This window comes from Pteropus alecto, unplaced genomic scaffold (assembly GCF_000325575.1).
Source record: "Pteropus alecto unplaced genomic scaffold, ASM32557v1 scaffold72, whole genome shotgun sequence".
In the NCBI taxonomy this organism is placed as follows: Eukaryota; Metazoa; Chordata; class Mammalia; order Chiroptera; family Pteropodidae; genus Pteropus; species Pteropus alecto.
The window spans coordinates 22,648,033-22,672,160 of NW_006436811.1; the positions used below are offsets into that span (position 1 = coordinate 22,648,033).

The 24,128-nt window shown below is 40.3% G+C and overlaps 1 protein-coding gene across 4 annotated transcripts in view; it reads right to left on the reverse strand.

The window, feature by feature from the left end:
* The window catches only part of ABCC4 (ATP binding cassette subfamily C member 4), a 225,002-nt gene that overhangs the window by 168,706 nt on the left and 32,168 nt on the right, over positions 1-24,128 (reverse strand). For all 4 annotated transcript variants that reach the window (XM_015590902.2, XM_025048202.1, XM_006913812.3 and 1 more), the window contains 3 exons: positions 18,391-18,501; positions 17,707-17,827; positions 4,355-4,579 (listed from right to left, as the gene is read on the reverse strand). In XM_015590902.2, the coding sequence (XP_015446388.1) occupies positions 4,355-4,579; positions 17,707-17,827; positions 18,391-18,501 (457 nt within the window). The remainder of the gene's footprint in view (positions 1-4,354; positions 4,580-17,706; positions 17,828-18,390; positions 18,502-24,128) is intronic.

A 24,128-nucleotide genomic window follows, 5' to 3' on the forward strand; every position in this document is an offset into this window, starting at 1 on the left:
CAGGGTTAGGCTGCTGCCAGTATTCATCAACTGATCAACACATACATAACCCTGCTTCTGTTTAAAGGCAACTTACTTAATATCTATCGTCGATTAACACTATACTCACCGCCAAAAGCACGATAACTTATACCGGAACCAAACTTATCTAACACAGGTATTTTCTCCATAAGACACATTACAGTCTTCTTGTGCTTAAGAACTGTGGACAAACATTTCAGCTCTCTGTGGGAGGCCATCCTAAACAGAAAATCATCAACAAAAAGCACAAAAATGCAGAAAACAGGCACGAAATCATCTGTGAAAGGGATACCTTTTTACAGTATGAGAGCTGAAACACGAATGCGGAGCGTCATCTTGTTCAACACCAGCTGGGAATATGCATGTGAGGTGACTCGAAATTTCAGCCACTATGTACACACCCACAAATGACCATAAAAGAGCCTCGATTATTGATTTGGGGGTTACAAATAAATGATTGACTGTACATACATTCTTATAAGACAGACCTACAATAAAGAATAAAGGAAAACAAAGATGTTTACAGGGAATCAACTCATCTTAGAAGTTGAATTAAAGAAGGACAAATTCTCTCCTACAAACTATCCTTTAGGTAACTCTAAAGAGAGTTATGACAAGATTTTATCCAAAATAAGAAGTCCAGTCAAACTGATCCAATTCTGTAAGGAAATCTGCACCAGGAAACAAGTAGCAGAGAACAGCATCCAAGGGCTCAATGACTAATTGCTCTGGCTTTATCTGGCATTTAGAGCAAGCTAACCCATCATCAGGCTCCAATACAGGAACCATCTTCACACTGGACACAAAGTCAGGAAATCTAAGAGCCAATTAGGCTAAAGATCTTAAGGAAAAAATCTCCATGCTATATTCATTTTCCATGCAAAAAAAAAAAAATCAAAAAAACCTCTGGGACATTATGACAAGACCATCCTTATTACTGAAATTGTCATCCTGCCTGCCCCCGGTCTAGAGCTTTTTACATTCAGGCTCACTTCCACCCAGGCCAAAAGCCAAGGTCAGGGCTGCCAGAAGGGACATTCATTCCCACTACTGACAAGGCTGGAGATTGTCAGCAGCCTTCAATCCAGGCTCACCTTTCCTGAAGCTACCATCTTCTACCAGCCTGGCCCTACCTCCTATGCTCTAAACTGGCAAAGTAGCCCCTTGAAATTTGAAGTTGGACATGTCCTCCTTTTTCTGGGTCCCAGCCAAGAACAAAGACAAAGTAAGCCACTTGTCCCACTAAAGAGGTGAGAGCACCCTATGCTGGAAATATGACCAGTGATTGCTGGTGACTTTTTAAAATGAGCAAGTATAATGTTCAAAACACTATTGTTTAAGAACTTGTATTCTTAGTCTGTTGATGTTACAAAACACAGCTTGTGTTGCACAATCTCTTTATTTGGTGAAATGTTCTGAAAAATGCCCTAAATATTTGAGGAACCTGAACAGACCACCAACTGAAACCAATGATTCAAACGAAATGTCATACTTCATAAACTTCTCTTCATTTAGTCCTCATGTTAAACAGAAAAATCAATGCTCTAGCAAGAATGCAAAATGATATAGCCGCTGTGGAAGACAATATGGTAATTCCTCAAAAAATTAAACATAAAAAGGCCATATAGTCCAGCAATTCCTCTTCTGGTAGTTTACCCAAAAGAACGGAAAGCATGGATTCAAAGAGATATTTGTACGTTCATGTTCATAGAGGCATCATTTGCAATAGCCAAAAGGCAGAATGGATAAATAATACACGACATATCATTCAGCCTCCATTAAAGGAGTTAAATTCTAACACACATTACAACATGGAAGAACCTTGAAGACATTATGCTATATATATGACATCAGCCAGATACAAAATGATAAATAATGTGTGATTCCACTTATATGAGGTACCCAGAGTAGGTAAATTCATAAAGACAGGAAGCAGAATAGTGATGCCTGTGGGGAGAGGGGATCTGGGAGTCAGTGTTTAATGGGTACAGAGTTTCAGTTTGGGAAGATGAAAAAGTTCTGGATGTGCATAATGGTGATGGCTGCATAACAATGCGAATGTCCTCAATGCCACTGAATGGTATACTTAAAAAGAGTTAAAATGGTAAATTTTATGTTATGCTATTTTACCACAATAAAAAAAATGATCAAAAGCCAAAAGTAATTTCACTGAAGCTGTGCAAAGGTAAACAAGTGGCAAGTCATTTTTATACATGATACATCCCACAAGGTCATTTAATATTCTAAACTATGACTATGAGCTTAGCAGCCAATCCATTTATAACACCCAACGTGATTTCCTCCCAGCATGGGAGATTAGAAGGTGGGGCCTGAGCATAAATTGCACATGTTCACAAGGGGACATTCAGAGCCACACTGCAGCCCCAGCTTTTCTCTAAGAAACCAGCCCACCTGTGATGAAGTATCTTATTTCTTTACCTTGGCAGGATTCTGGAGACAAGGCATGAGGAAATCTGTCTTTCCCATATTTCTAGAAGTTCAGGTTACACCTATGGTTTAACCCAAGCAATTCTTGACTTCGTAAAGGGCCAATTCTTTTTGGGTAATCAAGCCAGCAAATTAATACCTTGGGGAGGTGTTTACATGAGCCAAGTCAGATCACATTTCCCAAAGGCAAAGTTCCAACGTGTCAGCGAGAAGAGGAAGAAAAACAGGTGGACAACAACTCTCCTCACAAAGCTTTATTCGAATCCTCACCTCGAACCTGACTTCAGTGTTCTAGGCTTTCAGAGTGGAGTGCTCGTGCAATTTCCTATTTATTTATGGGAGCTAAATATGATCTGGAAATACAAATCTAGCTAATTTATAGAGAAATCTGAGTATTCTCCTAAATAGCAGAAGGGAGTGCAAGAGAACAAAGGTGATGAAGATGACAACAACAATGAAGGCCCCCTGACCGAGAGCAGAGGCATCGCTAGCATTTCCACCTCACAGAAGAAGAAATCAGCTTGCCTGCAGCAGCCCCGCCACAGGCAATGAGATGCCAGGCCTCCAGAACTCACACAAGCCCAAGATGAGTAAGACTCTGCTCAAAGAAAGATGTGCAGAAGACACCTTACATTTTGCAGGGGGAAAAAAAAGTATTCTCAAGAAACAAGCTCTAGATAAGTAGCAACTAGGTAAAAGAAGCAATACTTAAATCGCTGAATTTTATCTCCAATGAGGATTTTTTAAATAAAAATTGTATATATTTAAGGTACACGACATGATGTTTGATATACATATATATTGGGAACCGATTACTATAGTGTATGTTTGTGTATGTGTATGTGTGTGGTGGGAATGGTTAAGATTTACTCTCAGCAAATTTCAAGTATATAATATAGTTAAATAAATTTTTGTATTTTTAAAGCAAACAGCCCTGGGCAAAGAGATATATATAGGATCAAGTTTCTAAAAAGCTCTTCAGCTCCTGACCCTGGTATATATTGGCAACTTCTTTGTAAAGACACCTGAAATCCTACTCCTTTTACAGTAGTTAAGACCAGGGTAAAACTATGGGATACATTTATGGCATTTCTCAATACAAAAACAGTGAACACATCAAATCAGTCTTCTTAAAATTGTTATCACACATACTAATGAAAAAATACTGTATAATAACTTGAATGAAAAGCAACATAAAATAGATGAAACCATAAGTTCTCTCCAAAATTACTGAAATGTAAAATTTAAAGTTTTATACCAAACGTCGAATTTTTTCTTGAATATTATTTAAAATAACCATAGCTATAGAATATTGTGAGTGTGTCTGTATCTGGCTTCCATTTATATTTTCCTTTACTTAACAAAATTATATCGAACATAAATAAATGGTTCATTTAAAAAATATTATCATTCCCTTTCTCTAATACAATCAATCTTTTCTCCTAGATTTAAATTTATAGACCCAATCTCACTGACGGTCACTTTTAAATACAAATTTGAAATAAAAAAAGCTTTTAATGAACAATAACAGAAGTTCCATAAATATAACTATGAGATTGAGGCATAACACTGAAAAATTTTCATGCCTAAATCAATTTAATAGTTATTTTTGATACTTATTTCTTAATTAGATTTCAATATAAATTTAGTATTTTACAACCACATGTGACCAGATTTTATCAAAGCAGCCCTGACTTAATCTCAATAGAAAACTCATTATATATTGATAAAATTGCTTAAAAAAAATAAATAAATCTGATGCAAACAGTGAGCTTCTCTGGTAAGGTTTAAATGGTTCAATTTATAAAATTTTTAGGTTACACAGAACTTTCCAAAAATGCTTCTAATGCTTCAGGTGCACACTTTCATACCAAAAGACACTTACCTTCCGATAAATCATATGGCACATGGCTACTCTTAACCTCATCCCAGCACACTGGACATGATAAAAGTACAAGTGGTGCAGTGTGGCCAAAATGAGCGTGCAAACAGACAGCACCGTGACATAGGCGTAGGCTTCGTGCAAAGTCACAGAATTGGTGGGATCATAGTTTTCAAAATAACGAATAATTTTCCCCAAAAATATGGGCTGGACTACTCTGAGGCCTTCCTAAAAAGAGAGAAAAAAGCCTTAATTAGAAATACAAGCCACACCGGTTTTCCTCAACACAGCTTTACTTTTATTATTAGCATATAAAAAAGGCATTATGACCAACTGCTACATTTGTCACTAATCTAAAAGGAAAATAGGACTACTTTCTTCTTTATGACAAGCAGATAGTTGTTCTAGCTTTAAGCCAAAATTATAAGTTCAAAGACAAGAAAGCTTTAGTACATTGTGTTTGGTACGCTGTGGATGCTTGATAAATATTACAACCAGTGCTTTAGAATGCATTTGGCAAAATAGCAATTAAATCTTGGCCTAAGATGAGTAAGGAAAAAAGTAGCAAAACAGTAAGGAATTTGCTTACATATGGACAGCCTGTTTCCTCTGTACTCTCAACATCCCAGCCCAAAACAAAGTTAAGAGTGGCTCATCTATGGAAGGCACACTCTTGCCACCTCCTTCTGCTTTAAGAGCCTTTACAAACTGAGATATTGGCACAAACACAGATCAGAAGGGAAAACCTTACAATCTTTCCCAACCCAAATTCAACATGTCAGTAGATCAAGAGAACAGAGTCCAGCTTCCGTTGGGATATTAAAAAGGAATTATTAAAGTATTAAAAAAACCAGGATTGGGAAGTTCCCAGGCTTTCAGCCCCAGGGGGTATTACTTTAATTTGTCTCTACACGCCAGAAGCTGGGATGTGCCCAGAAGTGCTGCCTCCTTGGAGTCAAAAATTAAACAAGGCAAAGTCAAGCTATAAAATAATGTTGTCAGTGGTTCCCAATCAGCCATACATCCAGGGCAGGTGCTGACTACTCCCCAAGGCAAAAAGTGAAATCCTGCATCAATGAGATGGGAGTCCTTGGGCTTATCTTCTAAATAAGATTTAGGAAAAGCATTTGTCTTCCCCAAGATTAAAAGCAAAGAAACAGCGAAACTTGCCCCTCCCTGACAAACGAACATTCCACCCCATAAATTACTTCCTCCTTTGGAAGGTAATCCTTCTTCCATCAAAAAAAAAAAAAAAAAAACACTCAATGAAAAATGCAAGTCACCAAAAGCAAATACGTAGGCCCTCAACATCATTTTTTCCACGAACTTCTCAAAAGACAAATGCCAAAAGTCTGGAAATCTTTCAAGAACTCAACTTTGAAACAAGCATTTCCTTTTAAAGAATCTCTCCTTATTAATACAGATATGGCAAACAACTGACAGGTTTGACAGGTTTACTTTTGATAGCTCTTTCCCATCTGTCCGAAGTAAGGAACTCATGCACAAAAGGGAGGGAGAATCCAGAAAACGAAACATGAAACAAAACTAACGTGCATTTTCTTCTCAACCAACTAGTGCCCTATCAGGATATTTATGGCAAGATGTTCCTGTCCCTCAAATGGGTGTGACATTAAACCCCAGTGATACTCCTGTCCCACTGTATGTACGTGCACACACACGTTCACAGGCTTCATCAACTGCCTCATCTTCCAAGAGATCACAGAAGTTTTCATCTACTATATAGAGGTAGGAAAAATTGTTTAGTTGAAGAATTATGAGTAAGATAATCACAAAGGCTCATTGTTACATTTCCATCATGCCCAATCATTCACCCCAACGAGCACTAAGCGTTTACAAAAGAGTAGTAAAACAGACTTTAATAAGAGTTTACTGAGATGAAAAGCTGGAGGCTTACGCAGAAAAGCAAGAACGTCAAACTGTACACATGGGCCGTCCCATCCCAGGTGTGGCCAAGGGCAGCCCAGGGAAGCAGCATGCAACCTTGGGACTATACACCAGCTCAAAGGTAATACCTGCCATATCAAACTTTCCTAAAACTTATGATTGTCTGTGGCAGTCAGTATTGCCTGTTACTCAGCAATCCATTTGAGCCTAACATGTATATAATTACAGGAGAATGTAAGAGTGATGTCATCGATCAGAAAGAATACTAATAGATGCAACAAATCTAGCACAAAATGAAGGTAGGTCACTACCGCCTAAGCTCTGGACTTTTCTGCAGACAGTATTTAATAGTAGAGTCAAGCAAATAGGCTCAAATGTAATGCCAGTTCATGGCTCATACCTTCCCATTCATCTGTCTATTCTTGATCTTAACTCTCAACTAGTAAAAGGAGTAACAATTGAGAAAATATGCATAATCGAACTTGAAATTGACCAAATTAAAGTCTTCTGGATGACTATCACTAACATTGCTGTATGATATATAGGAAAGTTATTGAAAGAGTAAATCCTAAGAGTTCTCATCACTGGAGAAATTTTTTTTTCTTTTATTTTTTTTATATGTATAAGATGGATGTTCACTGAACCTAATGTGGCAATCGCTTTACAATACATGTAAAATCAAACCTTCATGCCATCCACTTTAACCTTATACAGTGATATGTGTCAATTATTTCTCAATAAAACTACAAAAAAAATTAAAAGTTCTGGATAGTAGGAACAAGGTCGAAAGTTATGCAAACACTTCATCTTTGATACCAATCTATGACCTGGTGAAGATTCTTCCCACAAACCAACTGAGAATACAGTCCTTATTCCTTCACAAGAATTCTTGTTAACTGAGAAATAAGGGATTTTTAAAAGAGCCCAATATGATACCACAATGCCCCATGGTTCAAAGTTCCACCAGAGTCTGAGTCTCGTTTTTTTTTTAAATGCCAGTTTATTTATATTTTTTCTTACTATATATACATAATTTTTAACATTTATTTTTTTTATTTTCCCCCTCCCTCTCCCCTCCATCTGGTAACCACTAGTCCATTGTCCATGTCCATAAGTCTCTGTTCATCCTGTTCATTTGTTGCTTTTAGGTTTATACCCCACATATGTGATATCATGTGACTTTCAACCTTTTCTGTCTGGACCATTTCGCTTAGTATGTTATTTCAAGGTCCAACCATGTTGTTGCAAATGGCAGCTCTGTTCATCTCTTCTTATAGCTGAGCTGAGAGTCTTTAGGGCAGATATTTCTTAATGGAATATTGGCATTCAGCCTCTTTATAGCAACTGACATGTGGGCCCCACCCCCTTCTTCTCAGGGTAACTTATTACATGACTGGATGCTAAAACCTCCCCAGTGGGCAGTTTCTCCACCATGTTTCCCCATATACTTGAAATGTTTCTTGTCCAACTCTACCACTCCTGACTATGAGGGAAAAAAAAGAAAATATAGGAAATAGAAACAAGCTATCGGACAACAAAAAAGAAATGCTTGAGTAAAACATATAAGCATAAAAGAGAGAGCTCATGGGGAAAATGTGTAGATGGTCAATTTTTAGAAATGCAGGAATAGGCTGAAGAAGAATTTCCATTCAAAAGGCTAATCAGCTCTCTGTTCTGCTTCTATAAATATGCTTGTTGCATGGGCTGTACTCGAAATTGACTAAAGACTCACCTTCCCTTTTGTTTGATCTAAGCAACAAATGTAACTGTTTGTACCCCCTAGCAACTCCCCCCTCTTTGTAACACTTTATAACTGCTGGTAACCCATAGCAACTCCCACCCTTTGTAACACAATGTAACCACCTGCAACCATAGCAACTCCCGCCACTTTATAACTGTCTGAGGACAAATTAACCAGTCAGCCTGTGCCAAAAAGAGTCTGTATAAGGAATGTTGCAACTGAGCTCTGGGGCCCAGATCTTCAGATCCCAGATCTCCTCTGGGATCACTGGCATAATAGAACTGAGTTCTCCAATTCTCTGAGTGCTGCTTGGTTTCTCATGGGTCTAATTTTGGATCTTTTCTGCAACAAGGTGACAAGGGTAGAGCTGAGAAAGATCCAGCGATAAGGAAGAAAAGTAGTGAGTGAGTCTGGGGAAATAACCATCAAGATTCTAGATATACCTTAACTCCTCTTTTAATCAGGGGTCATCATCCTCACTGCACATTAGCATCACTTGGGAGGTATTAAGGACACACTGATGCCCAAGGCCCAGCATCTAGAGATTGGTTTAGGTTCAATTGATTAAGAATAAAGTTTAAAAATCCCTTACCCTGAAAGATTTTGGAGAGCAGAAACTAACCCCATGTGAGCACCTGCTATCCTCCTCTCCATCATGGCATCTGAGCCTGGCAGGTCCACAGACCTGCTTTGAAGGACTTACAAGTACTATGAAGGGTTTTAATCAGGGTTACATGGCACATATCATGCTCCTAAGAAAAACCCTTATGAACCTGAAGTACTGAGGCTCGGAGGAGGAAAACTATCCATTCTCCATTCTGCTCAGTAGAAAAAATTAAATATATTTAAAAAAGAAAAAGAAAAAGATCATAATTTCTTTTTAAATTTACGTCCAAAAAGAAAGAGGAAATAGTAGAAGGAACAAGGACAACAGTCTTTAATAGCCTCGTCTGTTGATTTGGCTTTGGAACCAAGGACACTATACAGAATTACAAAACAAATTTTTAAAAAGTAATTCCTAAAATTTCAGAGTAAAATGAAGCAGATGTACCTAAATATATACTCATGCAAACCATACAAAAAAAGAACAATTAAAAGTGGTTTTAAACAAATAATTTGAAAATATATCCCCTGTGCAATATACCTACCTACCCTAAAATCAATATGAACTGCAAAAAAATCTTAAATTTTTTTTGTTAGTGATATTATGGGTGATAGTGTTGATACTATGAGGTAAAACAAATAAGTAATTATGTTTTCATTGAGAACTGGGATTAGGCATGGGAGAAAAGAGATACAGACATACATAACAGATAAAGGTGTAAGAGTAATGAGATTCAGTAAAAACACTAGTGTACTGAATATGATTTGAAATGTAAATACCCATATACACTCATGATATGTTTACCTTTTAAAAAATGTATTCTAGCTTGATCTAATCAAAAAGTTGAGAAACAGTGATCGATTCACCAGCAGTGAGTACCTCTAGTGCCTAGACTATAGTCTCTAAACACCATTTCCCAGTCTACGGCCATGCCACCATGAACGTGCCCAATCGTGTCTGATCTCGGAAGCTAAGCAGGGTCAGTTAGTACTTGGATGGAGGAGGACCACCTAGGAATATCAGGTGTTGTAGGTGTTTAAAATAAAATAAAATAATAAAATAAAATAAAAAATAAACACCATTTCCCACTAAAAGAAACCAGGGTTAGTTGGAGAAATGGCTGATTCCAGGGCTGGGGCAAAAACTGTAGAAGATGATCCCAAAAACATCTTGTTACTCCAGAAAGCAAGGAAACTAGCAAAGACTATCAGAGTATATGCAAAAGACTTAGGACCCAACCTGAACAGATTCCCACTGGCTAAAGGTGGCCAAAGTTTGGCATAAGAATAATAACTGTAATGGACTGAAGCACATAAGAAATCTTGAAATACATGACACTCATAAAATAAATGATGAAAAAAAAACTCATTAGCCCCAGAGGAGAATGCTGGAAAACAATTTATTATTTTGAAAATTTGTTTAAAAATTAAGAATTTCCTCTGCCCTTCCTATACATACTGGAGCTCAGGGTAACCAAAGAATTGATTATGACAAATTTCTCTTCATGAAGTATTTCGGCTAATAAATGAAGAGGAGAAGAATTATAATATCACCAGTTTGCAACCCCCTAATGAATGAATGGGTCTTGAGCAATGACCGTGAATATTGTCTAACATCATATACAAATACAGACGACCATATGTTATGTACCTCATAAGGGAAGTAACACTACTCTAGCTATGGAGTAATCCTGCCAAAGAGTCGGAAAAATACTGAGAACAAGCGTCTAGATCTAATCACCAACTTACAGTGCCAGAGAACATGGGGTGGAGGGCAGCAATCATCCAAATTCAGACTGTGGGATAAATGATCTGGTTTCTCCAAATAAGACAGATAGATAAATAGATGATTGACTGATAGATAGATGGATAGAGAGAGAGAGGGAGAGAGAGAGAGAGGGAGAGAGATAGCAGGAAGGGGAAGAGAGAGAGAAAGTGGAGAAAGAGAAAGGGAACCTATACAGCCTACATCAACCAGATGCACCTTATTTGGATACTGCTTCAAATTACAAGGGGAAAAAAGCCAAATGTGAGCACTGGGTAGATATTAATGATATTAAAGTATCAGTGTTAATGTTTATGCACAATAATGGTATAAGAATTATATGAAAGATTCCACCTCTTTTAAAGATGCATACTGAAATATTTATAGATAATATAAATATAAATATTTATAGATAAAAAGATATATTGTCTAGGAACTACTTCAAAATTTTCTTGGGAAGTGAGACTAGGGTTTCAGATGAATCACAACATCACAAATTGATAACTACTGAAGCTGGCTTGGTGTTACATAGGGGCTTACTTTCCTATATGGAATTTTCCCAGTACCCTTCTGAGTTCTTAGCTGAGACCCCCTGCAATAAAAAACAAAATAAAAAGAGAAAAACAAATGGAAGTTTATTAAGATGTATACTTCCTGTATACATGGGAGATGCTCAGAAAAATTGAGTAACTCTCTGAGATGGCCCAAGCCACCACCTTAAATACTATCTTCAACTAAAGACAAAAGAAAGAATGAGGGGGCAGTTATGAGGGGTTGATAGGAAAAGCAGGGTAAACAAGGGTAGGGTTTGTTGTACAGATTTAAGTCTTCTTAAAGACTTAATGATATACCACCTCACACCTGTTAGAATAGCTATAATCAACAGGACAAGTAATAACAAATGTTGGAGAGGATGTGGAGAAAAAAGAACCCTTATACACTGCTGGTTGGACTACAAATTGGGACAACCAATATGGAAACAGTATGGAGGCTCCTCAAAAAACTAAGAATTGATCTACCATATGATCCAGCAATCCCTCTACTGGGTATTTACTCCAAAGACTTGAAAACCCATATCCAAAAAGATATTTGCACACCGATGTTCATAGCAGCATTATTCACAGTAGCCAGGACATGGAAGCAACTAAAGTGTCTTATGATGATTGGATAAAGAAGCTGTGGTACATATATACAATGGAAGAAATGAAATACTGCCATTTGCGATGACATGGATGGACCTTGCAATAATCATGCTAAGCGAAATAAGCCAGACAGAAAAAGTTGAAAACCACATGATATCACTTATATGTGGAATATAAACCTAAAAGCAACAAATGAACAGGACAAACAAGCAAAGATTCATGGACATGGACTACAGATTAGTGGTTACCAGTGGGTAGGGGGTGGGGGGAGGTAGACAGGGTAAAGGGGGTCAAATATGTGGTGACAGAAATAAATCTAACTATGAGAGGTGAACACACAGTGTAAATGTATATATGCCTTACTATTAAAGTGTACAGCTAAAACTTATTGGATTTCGTTGACCAATGTCACCATAAGATAATTAATTAATTAATTAATTTTTAAAAAAGACTTCTTTATTGATAACATTCTCTAGTAATTTAAAGCCATCTTTCTCTTAGTTGCAGAGGGAGACACTTACAAATGGAGATTTTTTTTTATAAATGTAAATGTGTTCTATTTTCAGAGCTTCTCTTGTGCCTGCTGTTTAAGCAGCTTGAAATAATCCTTGTGCCAAAGAGGCATCTTCTGGGGTGGCATATTCTGCTACCCTTCGATCCTATTCTATTTTTGTATTTTTGAAATGTTCTTAAAATCCTACAGGGAAAACAAAACAAAACAAAACAAAACAAACTAACAAACAAAACACTGCAGCTGATAGAGGAACACAGAGCTGTTGGTAGAAAAAACACCTACTCTTGGCTCTCTGACCAGTCAGTGGGGGCTGGGACAGGAGACAAAGCATCGGGACAGAATGCCAAGAACACTGGCCTAGGAATCAGAACCTTTTGCTTCACAAACCAGGTCGGTCACTTGCAAGACACATGACCCCCTAAGCCTGTCGTCACATGCCCTCCTGCACCTCCACGTCCATAACCACAGAAACATCTGCCTTGTCTTGAGACCTAAGACAACTAAATGAGCTATGATGGCAAAAAGTGCTGAGAAACCAGCATGAAGATAAGCTTAAGCTATGGTCACTTTTATAATACAGAAGTCTTGGGAAGAAACCTATTCCATTCTCAATGGCAGAGGCTGATTTCACAAAGGGCTTGGGAAAGCTCATTGCTGTTCACAGGCAATCACGGCAGAACAAGAAATATTGACAGAAGTCATTCCTAAAAGCCAACCTTTCTAGAAAGTAGTTAGAAGTTTCATTTCTAAGCAGATCTTTTTTTAACTTTTATGAATGCAATTTTTTTTTAAATGAGCCCCTCACTTCCTCGACTTCTTAAAGAAAATGAACTGAGAAGCATTACCTTTGATGACTCAGGATCATCACTGTGGCTATTACTACGCTAATGCTATATGCCAAGAACCAGCAAAAGTACACAGGTCTGCTCTGCAGGTTTCCTGCACACTTTTCTAGATGCTTCCTCCATCTCTCCTTTGCTATGTAGTCCTCAATGGTTGCTCCTGGTCCACAGTTTCTTCAGCAGCTACTCCTCAGCCTCCTGGATTGAGCAGAGGTGAGGGACACTTGGAAGAAAGAGCTAGAATATAAATGCAAAGGCCCTGTACAGCTCTCTGGGAATCAGCTCCTAAGTCAACATACAAACTCTACTCAGAGGGTTTTGTTTGTCTGTTTAATTCTTGCCCATCAGCTGAGTTCCAACATGAAGATTTACATAAACATTCACCTTCTTACAGCCTCCACCTAAACCAAAGACAATCAGCCAAAGTGGCCTCAGGTAAAGGCCAGCAGCCACCAAAGTCATTTCTAAGGGTCACTAGAATAGGACCTAACCCCAGTCCACTCTTTCTCTCAGGGGAAGGGAACTGGAGAACCCACATAAGTTCTTTGAGGCCATCCCACTTGACACACCAGCAGGGAGAGACCTCGACTCTCAAAGAAAAGGCTCCATGACTTGGGAGGTGGCTTCTGTCAATGTTTGGCTCTTAAAGAGGCTTCAGGCTCCTCCTCTCTACCTTGAAGGCTCTGGGCAGGCAGAGACTTGCTCCTTTCCCACCACTGTCCCCACAGAGGTGCACACAGGGGCCAGGAATGCTGGGAACTCACCAGCTGTTTTTTTCCAATTAGTGCTGGTCTACGAGAGCACCACATTCATCATCCGCCTGGCACTTGTTTCTCCCAGCACTACAATCAAATCAGTCCTCAATTCTCATGGAACAGAGGTTTTCACTACTTCAAAATCCCAACCTCAGAAGCCTTGCCCTAGACTGGCATCACCCTGCCTCTTCCCACTAATGCTGCCAGTAGTGCCTGGGAAAGGCCTTGCCTGTGCTCTGGTTGATAACAGTGCACTGCTTAGAAATCATGGATAATCCTCAACTTCGAGCTTTTAAGAAAATCCTGGATTGAGTTTAGATCTTCCACCAGCTAAAATACAAAAACCAACAAGCAGCATAGATATAAGATCACAAAATGGGAAGCTGCTTCATGAAATCAATCATTAAACTAATGTTCATCCCATCTAACTCAGTACTAGTTTTAATCACTAAAAACCCAAACGGCACCTGAAAATTATTTTTGATATATAACATTTCACCCTAAGAAATCATTTCTAATTTCTCCAAAACAGGAGAGTTTCAATAGCCAAGTCTAGGGAAACAAGAATATTTGTGTTGGATTGCAAGCTTCTTTTGGCTGCCAGAAAAAAAAAAAAGATATTCGCGGTTTACTCTAGTTGAGCCCTAATGACCCCTAGAAATCCCTGAACTTCACTGCATCAGAACTGAGTTCTGCTAGGTATTATCTTAAAGAAAAAAAGTTAGAATGAGCATCATAGGCTAGTCACCATGCTCATCCAGGGATTCTAGGCTATTGTCTAATTTTATAGCATAAACCACCAAGAAATTGGCCTGAACACAGGGCAATCAAGCAAGCACCCTCCTGAGAGAAATCCCATCTGATTTATCTGCTACCAGCACTGACTGGTTCCACCCACCTGTCACCATAATACCCCAGATCTGGTGCACACTCTGCAAATGGGGAAATGCTCAAACATCAGAATAGGAGAACTGCCCCCCACACTAGTGACTGAGTGGGGGTTCTCATCCTTACCGAACACATGCACACCCACTCCAAAATTCACAGAGATACCAGCTCTCAGCAGTGAACCAGGCGCTCTTGTTAAGTAACTACATAAAGAACTTGGTCTTTGCCCAGATCATCTGAGTCCCATGCAAGACCACTGCCTTCCACTGGTCCGTCTCAAGGAGCCAATGTGCAATGGTGTCGTGTGAATGGATGTTTAAGAACTTAGGTCACCAGGGCAGGCAAACTGTACCTACTTGAGATTGACAGTAATGAGCCAAGGTGGCTTTCTTCAAGGCTCCTGGTCCATATAAATGCACCATGGTGCTACTGCTAATGTCAACACCCTAGCAAATTCCAGCACCCAGGGGACACAGCCACCTGGACTCCACCCCAATTTACAATCCCCAATATAACTTCCTATTCTAGGCAGTTCTTAGCATCTTACTTATTATTCCTAGGCCAAAATCAAGATGCATGTATCTGAGACCCTGAAGACACAGGACAAGCTATCAGTCATAGAGATCGTCAGGCTCATAAGTCAGAGTGCCCAAGAAGAAATCTTGACTCTCCTTTATGCTTTGTGTGACCCTGGGCACAATATGTTAACTACTTGTCACTATGTGTCCTCTTTTCCAAAATGGGAATAATAATATTTTTCATTTCATTTGAGTTAGCCAAAGGAATAAAATAATATTACATGTAAAGTGCTCATAGCAGTTCTTGATAGACATTTTTCAAATACTTACTATAATTACTACACAAATAGTGCTGCTGCCACCACCACCACCACTGAGTATGAGCCCTTATTGAAACATCGTCAGTACTACTACTACTAACTGAGTACGAATCTCTATTACTGCTGCTACTCCTACTAATTAATACTAATACTACTGAGGATGAGCCCCCATGTTGGCCAGTTACTTTATTCTCCACTTTTTTGCCATAACTAACCAACCTCCTAAAAGAGGGCCCAACACTCTACCAGCTGGCTGCACCTTCATTCAGCCCCCCAGTCCTAGCCATCCTAGATCCTCCATCAATAAGTATTACTGGAACTGGACAATTCTGAAATCCCAGCACCAGAGTGGGGCCTATCCTCTCTCAAGAAGAACCCCAGCTCCTGTGGCCTCTGTCTCTGTGTCAAGTTCTCCAAAATCTTGCCCAGCAAAGACTCGAAGCTCATTTTGAGATGGAATCTAGTCACCATGTAGGGCTTAGAGACCCCACCCCAAGAAGCCAGCAGTCCAGGACAGTGAGGAAAACCAGAAGCTCAGTTCAAACCCAGAGACATGGGCTACCCTTTGATCTGCCTGTCTTCAGCTTCTTCGGCACCTGGCAGCAAATGGAAACTACATATCCGGGGGCAGCAGAGGGAGGCCTACTCCAGGACACGATCCTATACTAAACCCTGAGGCCACTCACCCCTGTCTACCCCAATCTAGAGCCATAGGCACACAGCGAGGCTCCAGTGATTCCTGGCAAGCAGAATTCATGAGAGCTCTGCTCCCTGATGTCAGTAGCCGCATTTGATCAAGAAATGCACACACAGGCTACAGTGACACCCACTCGCCACCTCACTTCTTTTAAACAGACTTACTGTAACAATGTAGAAACACCATCATTGGGACACCTGTGCACAGGTCAGAAACAGGCTGGACAACCTGAGGGTCTCCTGCATCCTCTCCCACCCTTGAGTAAACTTTGATGCAAAGCAGTCCCACTGATTTGCATCTGTACTCTGCCCTTCGCAAGGCCACAACAATATCCAGGTGGTGGTTGGTGCCCTCCCAAAGGAGGAACACTGCCCCATATACACATTCCCACTGTCTGGCACACTGGCCAACACACCTCTGTCATTAGCAAGAACTTTAGTCTCCCAGGACCATCCAGTCACCTATTGCCTGACAGATTCTCTGGTTTTCTCCAGAGTTTACTCACCTAGCTACCCACTTCCCACAGTGCCCTTCAATACAACAGACCATTTTAAACAGGAGCTACACTTCCCACATACAAATGAACTGGCCTACCCACCTCATCCCCAATAAATGCACTTATAACAACTTACCGCCCTTCTGCATCTAGAACAACCCTTTCATAGCAACTGCAACTTCTATTTCTACTAATCTCACACGAAGGCAGGGCCACCAATGTCCCTAAGTCAGTACTAAAGTCCTACAGAGAGCACGAGCCACCTAGGCAGATTTTCAGCATACCAACCTAGAACAGGTAGAACAACGTCTTACTAGAGGATCATGCCTGAGGCCTTTCACGGTAATAGAGGTCACTGACTCATGGTTTTTGCCTTCGGTTCTCCATTGTCCATCCAATCCTACACTCTCTGCCATGCCAGGCTACCAAGACTCCACCTTCCAACCAGCAATCCACTCCCGCAACCAGGGACAAGAAACCAGGATGGGTGATACATGTGGTACATATTCTCCAGAATTCATGAAGAAGCCAGAGCCACTCCAAAGAGAGGGCTTTGGCTCGTAGTATCCAGTCCACTGGAAAGCGAGCAGCCTGGACCTGTGTGTTCTTGGGAGCTCTGGCCAGCTCGAGCCCAAGCCAGAGGCAGGGCCCTGCGTTCTGTTTCTCGGGAAGGGGAGAGGTGACAATGCCTACTTTGGAAAGCATTTATCAGATCTGGCTTGGTCAAGTTAACAATTATTTGCTGAGTACCTAAAAAATGTTTATTAGTCTGGGCTCTGGTCCAAATTTACATCTTCCAAACCGCAGGACACCTATTTCTTGAGGTTGCAGGATCTTCTTTTGGTCAAGGATCATTCTTAGCATTTATAAGATTTACTGAGCACCAAAAGTGTCTTAACATGGTATAAAATGCCTTTTCATTTCAGTGCTGTCCTTCCATGACTCTCTATTTTAGTTGCTTAAAAGAAAATAATAATCTCCCTAAGGTCTAGTCATCTAAGTATTTGCCCATTCTAAAGATGAACTCAGCTACGGAGTTACATCATGTTTACTAGATATGTTTTACTCTCATGCCTTAAATTTCTTGCCCCTCTCCCCGGTAGTCCCATCCATCTCACTAGCAATCCACATATACTGAAAAACAATTCACTGTAGGCAAAAGCTTTTACCTCAATTAACGTAAAAATTCCCAAAACTAAATAGGATTTCCAGTAACACTTTATGATTGCCTTTGTTAAAGAAGGCTTCCGTGAGTCTCTCTCGGCTCTCAAGACTTCTTTATCCCAGAACCTGCAATGAGAAACAAAGGGAAGTGAAGAACAGCACACCCTGCCTTAGGGCAAACGGGGGAGGTGGCAGAGTGAAAGATAAGTGCTTATTACAGGACCTCATGGCTATCTCATAAATGCTGGCTAATCGTTCCCAGGGCTCTTACAAGATGTGTGGTACACTATCTGAAGCACCAGAAAAAACGAGCCTGGAGCAAAAAAGTCCCTATTTTAGGAAACAAGTTACTGTCAAGCTCTGCTGGATGGACAGCACTCTGAGCTCAGCAGCCCAAAACGGCAAACAGGAGTCCAGACAACTTCACTAGCGATACCACCTCCCGGGACAGATCTCAGTGGCCAGGGCCTTTGCTGTGGGCTCCCTGCACTTCCACAGGAAACACAGGTTCCCCAAGCCTCCAAAGTAGCCTAAGCCCAAGGGCAGCCTGAGGGGAGGTGCGTGGGCAATGTTAGGCGAAGAAGGCTCCAGAAGGGCCCAAAGGAAGGCAATACCCTCTCCCAACCAATAGCCACACACTTATAAGTTCCCCTTCTTCCTTATCCTTCTCCTCACTGCCTGTTGCTTACCCTTGCAGCTCTTCTCCGAGGTGCTTGGAGCGATCTTCTGGAAGCACCGAATACATATCATCTTCTTCTAATCTCCGTTTGTGACCAATTTTAAACAAGGGGTTTAGCCACCTGTTAAAAATTAAGAGAAAAAGGGTGACATTTATCCAAAAATACATATCTGTGTCTTATTAGAACCCTACATTTATGAGTTTTGTTTTTTAAAAGTCTACATTTTAAATATACAGCTAGGGTTAAAAATTAGATATTTGCACATGCAAACACACACACACGCATGCACACACACACTAGCTCTTTTTGCTGAGAGGGCCTGAAAGCAATGACACACCAGTATCAAAGAGCACTCCAAAGCCCAGATCTTGTGTTTTTTTTGTTTGTTTGTTTGTTTTTTTAGTACCTTCTTCCATAAGGGTACTTAAAGAAATGACTGACTCCAAGGTTGGGGCAGTGTACTGTCAGTAAATGACAACTAGCTTTTTTTATTGTACTTTAAATGTCATACGTTAAGCTTTTGATTGCTGAGGCATCCACTTCAAAGACGTTCAAATCAAACACATCACCAGCTACACCACTAGATAAAGACCCAAGCCACCCACCCACGAATTTCCCTTTTTCTTTGTCAGAAAACTCTGGTTGACCTGGATAACTAACCATTTGACTGACCACCTGTTTTTCCCCTCCTGAGCTTTAATTCCTACTGTTGTTTTAAATTCACCAACAAAGAGTGAACCTGCAAAACCTTAGGCACCTCACCCTTCACCCCAATAAAGGCAGAACCCCAGAATGGTGTTCTCCCCTACCTCCCTGTCTCACTCCTTCCCCCCAGGACCTTACTGTGTGACCTCAGGCATGCCAGGACCTGTGAGTAATAAACCTTGTCTTTTTCAAAGTTCCCTGATATAAATCATTACTGAGGTGCATTTTGCAATCTTAAAAATCACAAGGGCTAGTTCAGCCACAACACTGACTCCTTGGGGAAAATGTCTGTGAGGACTTGCCACAAGTAGGAGTGTCCCAAGCATCCCCAGAAATAGCATCACCACCCAGTGATGAGACCAACGCAAAACAGAGAGTGTACAAAGACAGAGAGTGGAACAGAAAATAAGGAAGTGCTCAAGGAATCATGAGAATATGTCTGTCAAAGGACAGAGAAGCTAGCTTGAAGGGTTCTCACTAGACAAATCTGTGATACTTAGAGCATCAAAATAAATAAATGGCAATGAATCATAACCCATTAAATAACAAAAGAATACATACATCCTTACTCCTACATAAATGGGGGAGAAGGGAAAGCTCATGCATTCTAGAATGCAAAAAAAAATATTTAAGGAACAATGGAGTTAGAAAATTAACAATGGGTACACTTGAAACTAATATTATATGCCAACTGTTTTGAAAAACACAAAATTTATAAAAATTTTAAAAAATGAAATTATCGATGAAAGTTAAAACCAGTGAGTGACAATTCGATGTACAAAAGGATATTCACATAACCTCAAATTGTCTCTCTACTAATTACTTATTCATTATGAAAAGAAAAACAATAACTTTAAGAGGACCCCAAGAAAAATCTATTCAAATAAACTGTCTTTATCTATTACGCATTATTTAAATGATAATAATTAATTTGCAGAGGTAGTCTAAAGATTAACACCATTTTACTGACTTTGCCAGGGTAAGGAAATTTCTGAAGCCAAACAATAACCTGTGAAAGCAGAGATCTCATTTCTCTTATCTACTGCTTTATCCCTAGCCTATAGTACTAGGTACAGAGGAAGTGCTCAAGAATTATTTGTTGAAAAATGAACATCTGTGAATCTTTAAGGAAGCAGTAAGAGAAACAGCTCGATTTTGCTAACCCTAGTTGCTTGACGCTGGTCCAGGAGCCGGAAGGCTGGAATCTAGTCCAAGCAATGGTACTGAGGACCCGGGCATTCCCAGGGCCTCAACCATTCCCCCCTTCATTTCTACAAGTTCCAGATTTTGCATCTCCATCCTCCTTTGGCAGTCACTTGATATTTCTAGGTCTCAATTTCCTTCCAAAGCAAGAGTATAAATCTGTAAGCTTTACCACTAAACGGGTTTGAAATGTGTTGGACCATTTATTCTACAGTTATTCCCTGAAGGAATCTCTTGAGAAATTAGCCCTGGAACTTACCCAGATGATGATACTGTACCCTGACAGGCCCTCTTTAAAATTCTGCTTACAAAGGAAAAGATGTTCAACATCACTAATCATTAGGGAAGTGCAAACCAACCTCACACGTATTAGAATGGCTACTATCCAAAAAGAAAAAAAAAGTGTTGGCATGGATGTGGAGAAACTGGAACCCTTGCACAACGCTGGTGGGAATGTAAAAGGAAAAATACTGTATGATTCCACTTACATAAGGTACTTAGAGTAGTCAAATTCAGAGAGACAAAAGCAGAATGGTGGTTGCCAGGGGCTGGCTGGCAGAAGAGGGAAGTGAGAAGTTAGTGTTTTAATGAAACTCTAACGCTAGATAAAAAGAATTCTGGAGCTTGGTTGCACAACAATGTGAATGTACTTAAGGCGATTGAACTGTATACTTTAAAATGTTAAGATGGTAAATTTTGTTACGTGCATTTTACCAAAATTTTCAAAAGTTTAATGAGTAAAAAGAAAAAAACACTGCTGAATGTGTTGCAAGTGGCAATCCTCCTGTGTTAGTCTAGGACTGTTACTTTCTGGTTGTGTGACCTTGATCCTCATTTCTCAAAACTGGCCTCTGGCAAAAGGGGAAAACACCTGGAGATAATACCTCCCAAGGCTGCTGAGAGGATGAACTGGGGTTGCTTTGAACACTACAAAGACCCTGTAGACAAATACCAGCCATTACCACAACGGAGCTCTTAAGTAATCACATTTGGACCCCATTAAAAAGCCTCTAATAATTTTGATAGATGGAATTACTCAATTAAGCAAATCTCTTTCATCGTGGCTCCTGACTTAAGAACTCCCAATCTCAAAAAGCCAGGCTGAGCCCTATAGGTACCAGCAAGGACTTAAGGTTTTCATTTTCATCTGATGGCAAGCCTACTTTCACAGGAGCCTAAATTATCCATCACCACCTAAGTGAAGAATTAGACATGGAGACCTGAGACAAGGGACACCTTCATTCCGGCTTATCTCTGAGGGAGTTTACTCAGCAACTCCAGGCCACTGCCTAAGGAACCATCCCTCAACCCAGCTCTGCCCCAGTGGTCCTTGTCTCAAGGCTGTTACTCTCTCCTTCCTCTCTCCTTCCACACCCCTTAATCCAGCAGCGGCATTTCCCTCCTGCCTCACCATGGAGTATAACTCCTTCAGAGCAAGGACTACTCACAAACTACTTGGCATATCTGTGACCGAAGACAGTGTCTGGTATGTCTCCATGCCTAGCCACTAGAATCCATCCAGCATGAGATGGGAACACCCACACCGCAGGTGAGCTATCTCAAAATGGGTCACTACCCCAGCTTTCCTGGAGTGGCCCCCAGCCAAATCAAATTAAATGCAATGGCACCTCTCAGCTAGAATCTTCTTTCCTCCATTCCTAATATTTGCTCAAAATCCACTTCCTCATCCCTTCCCTCTTCATCTATGATCTGTTTTTCCCGTGTCAACACAAGTGAAGCAGCAGTGCAGGCTGCGTCCCACTCCCTCCCCAATGTCCCCCAAACCCCACCACTCCCTCTGCCCTGGGGTACTTGTGGATCTCCCATGCTGCTGGCTCTACAGAAATCTCTGGTTCATTCCCAGCCTTCTTGTCTCCTTTCTCCCCTGCCAACTAAACCATGCCTTTATGTCTTCATGTGTCCTTGTCTTCTCACCACACATTTTCCCAACAAAACAAGGAGTCATGAGCAAGAAAATATTTCCGCTGCCCAACCCACATGGCTGTGAGGAGATTAAAGCACCATTGTTTGAAACTAGCAAGTAAAGGATCTTACAACCAGCAGGTAATACCCTAGTCTGGTTAGCACAGCCCAAGTGGTGACCACTAGGTTAGGAATCAATCACTGCCAAGATCCCTTCTGAACCTGTGAGTGCCTCTGTGCGTGACCTCCTCTAAAGATAGAGTCAGCAGTGTCTGTTCCAACAAAACGCTTTCTTCCAAACTATTGAACCTTAGCTCTTGCCTCCTAGCTCAAGGTATCCCTCCTGAGAGTAAGAAATCTACTGCCTGATTAACTAAGCCTTTGATGTCACTCATTGAAATTCAGGCACAAAGAACAGAAAAGAAAATGCTTGACTTGCGTCAAAGAATTGTTCCAGAAGCTTAATCACCATGCATGTGAACATGTAATTTACATTGTCTTAATTGAAAAAATACCTACTCAAGGCTAATTTAGTCAGTCATGATACTTTCACTAGATTGCTCAAAGTTCATCAGTCCATGGGAAATAAATGTATGGGCAGTTAGGTTAATTTAGGACATAGGTCATCTCATGCAGCTTGCAAAGCCATACCCTGGTACAAGCATTGCCAGTGTGAGTGTCTGCATATCTGCAAGAGCCCCAGCCTGCTTTTCCGGTCATGTATCCCGCTGTCCCAACAGGAATCGTTTCTCACAGCCAGACTGGTTGCCCACTTATCCCCTGAACACACACTGAAGGTATCCCCTACCTTCAACTCCCAAACCCAATAGGCCTTCATCCTTTTTTTAAAAACTTTAATAGACTTTTTTATAGCAGTTTCAGGTTCACAGCAAAGCCAAGCAGAAAATACAGAGAGTTCCTACACTTCGGCACAATCTCCCCCATTATCAAAATCCCCCTCCAGAGTGGTGCAATTGATGACCATCACTGACATGTCATTATCACCCAAAGTTCATAGTTTACATTAGGGTTCAGTCTCGGTGTACATTCTATGAGTTTTGACAAGTGTATAATGACATGTATTCACCATTACGGTGTCATACAGAATAGTTTCACTGCTCTAAAAATTTTCTGTGCTCCACCTATTTATTCACGCTACCCTCCTCCCAACTCCTGGCAATCACTGATCTTTTTACTGTCTTCATGGTTTTGTCTTTTCCATAATGTCATATAGTTGAAATTGCACAGTATCATTATGGGTCATTTCAGATTGGGTTTTCAGACTGGCTTCCTTCACTTAATAAAATACACTTAAGGTTCCTTCACGTCTTTCAGCTTGGTAGCTCATTTCTTTTTAGTGTTGAATAATATCCCATTATCGGGATGGACCACAATTTATTTATGCATTCGCCGACTAAAGGATATCTTGGTTGCTTCCAAGTTTTTGCAATTATAAATAAAGCTGCTATAAACATCCGTATGCAGGTGTTTGTGTAGACATAAGTTTTCGACTCCTTTGGGTACATGCCAAAGAGCATGATTGCTGGGTCATATGGTAAGAGTATGTTCGGTTTTGTAAGAAACCCCAAAACTGTCTTCCAAAGTGGCTGCACCATTTTGCATTACCACCAGCAATGACTGAGAGTTCATTATACCCCTTTTTAAAAATCTGATTTAATTGATCCCTGTTTCAGGATCGAGCTCCTTCAGGGGGCCTCTCTCTCCAGCAAACCTCTCCTCCCTTGGGTCCATGACAACTTATGTGGCATTTACCAAAAATCCCTTATACATAATCTCTCCTGCCTGTAGTCACCCAGTGGAGGCCCATAAGCAAGATCCCAGCAACAAATATGTCTGGTGTGGCACACATTATTTTGAAAAATAGCTGAAAAAAAAAGAGATTTCCCATACAAATC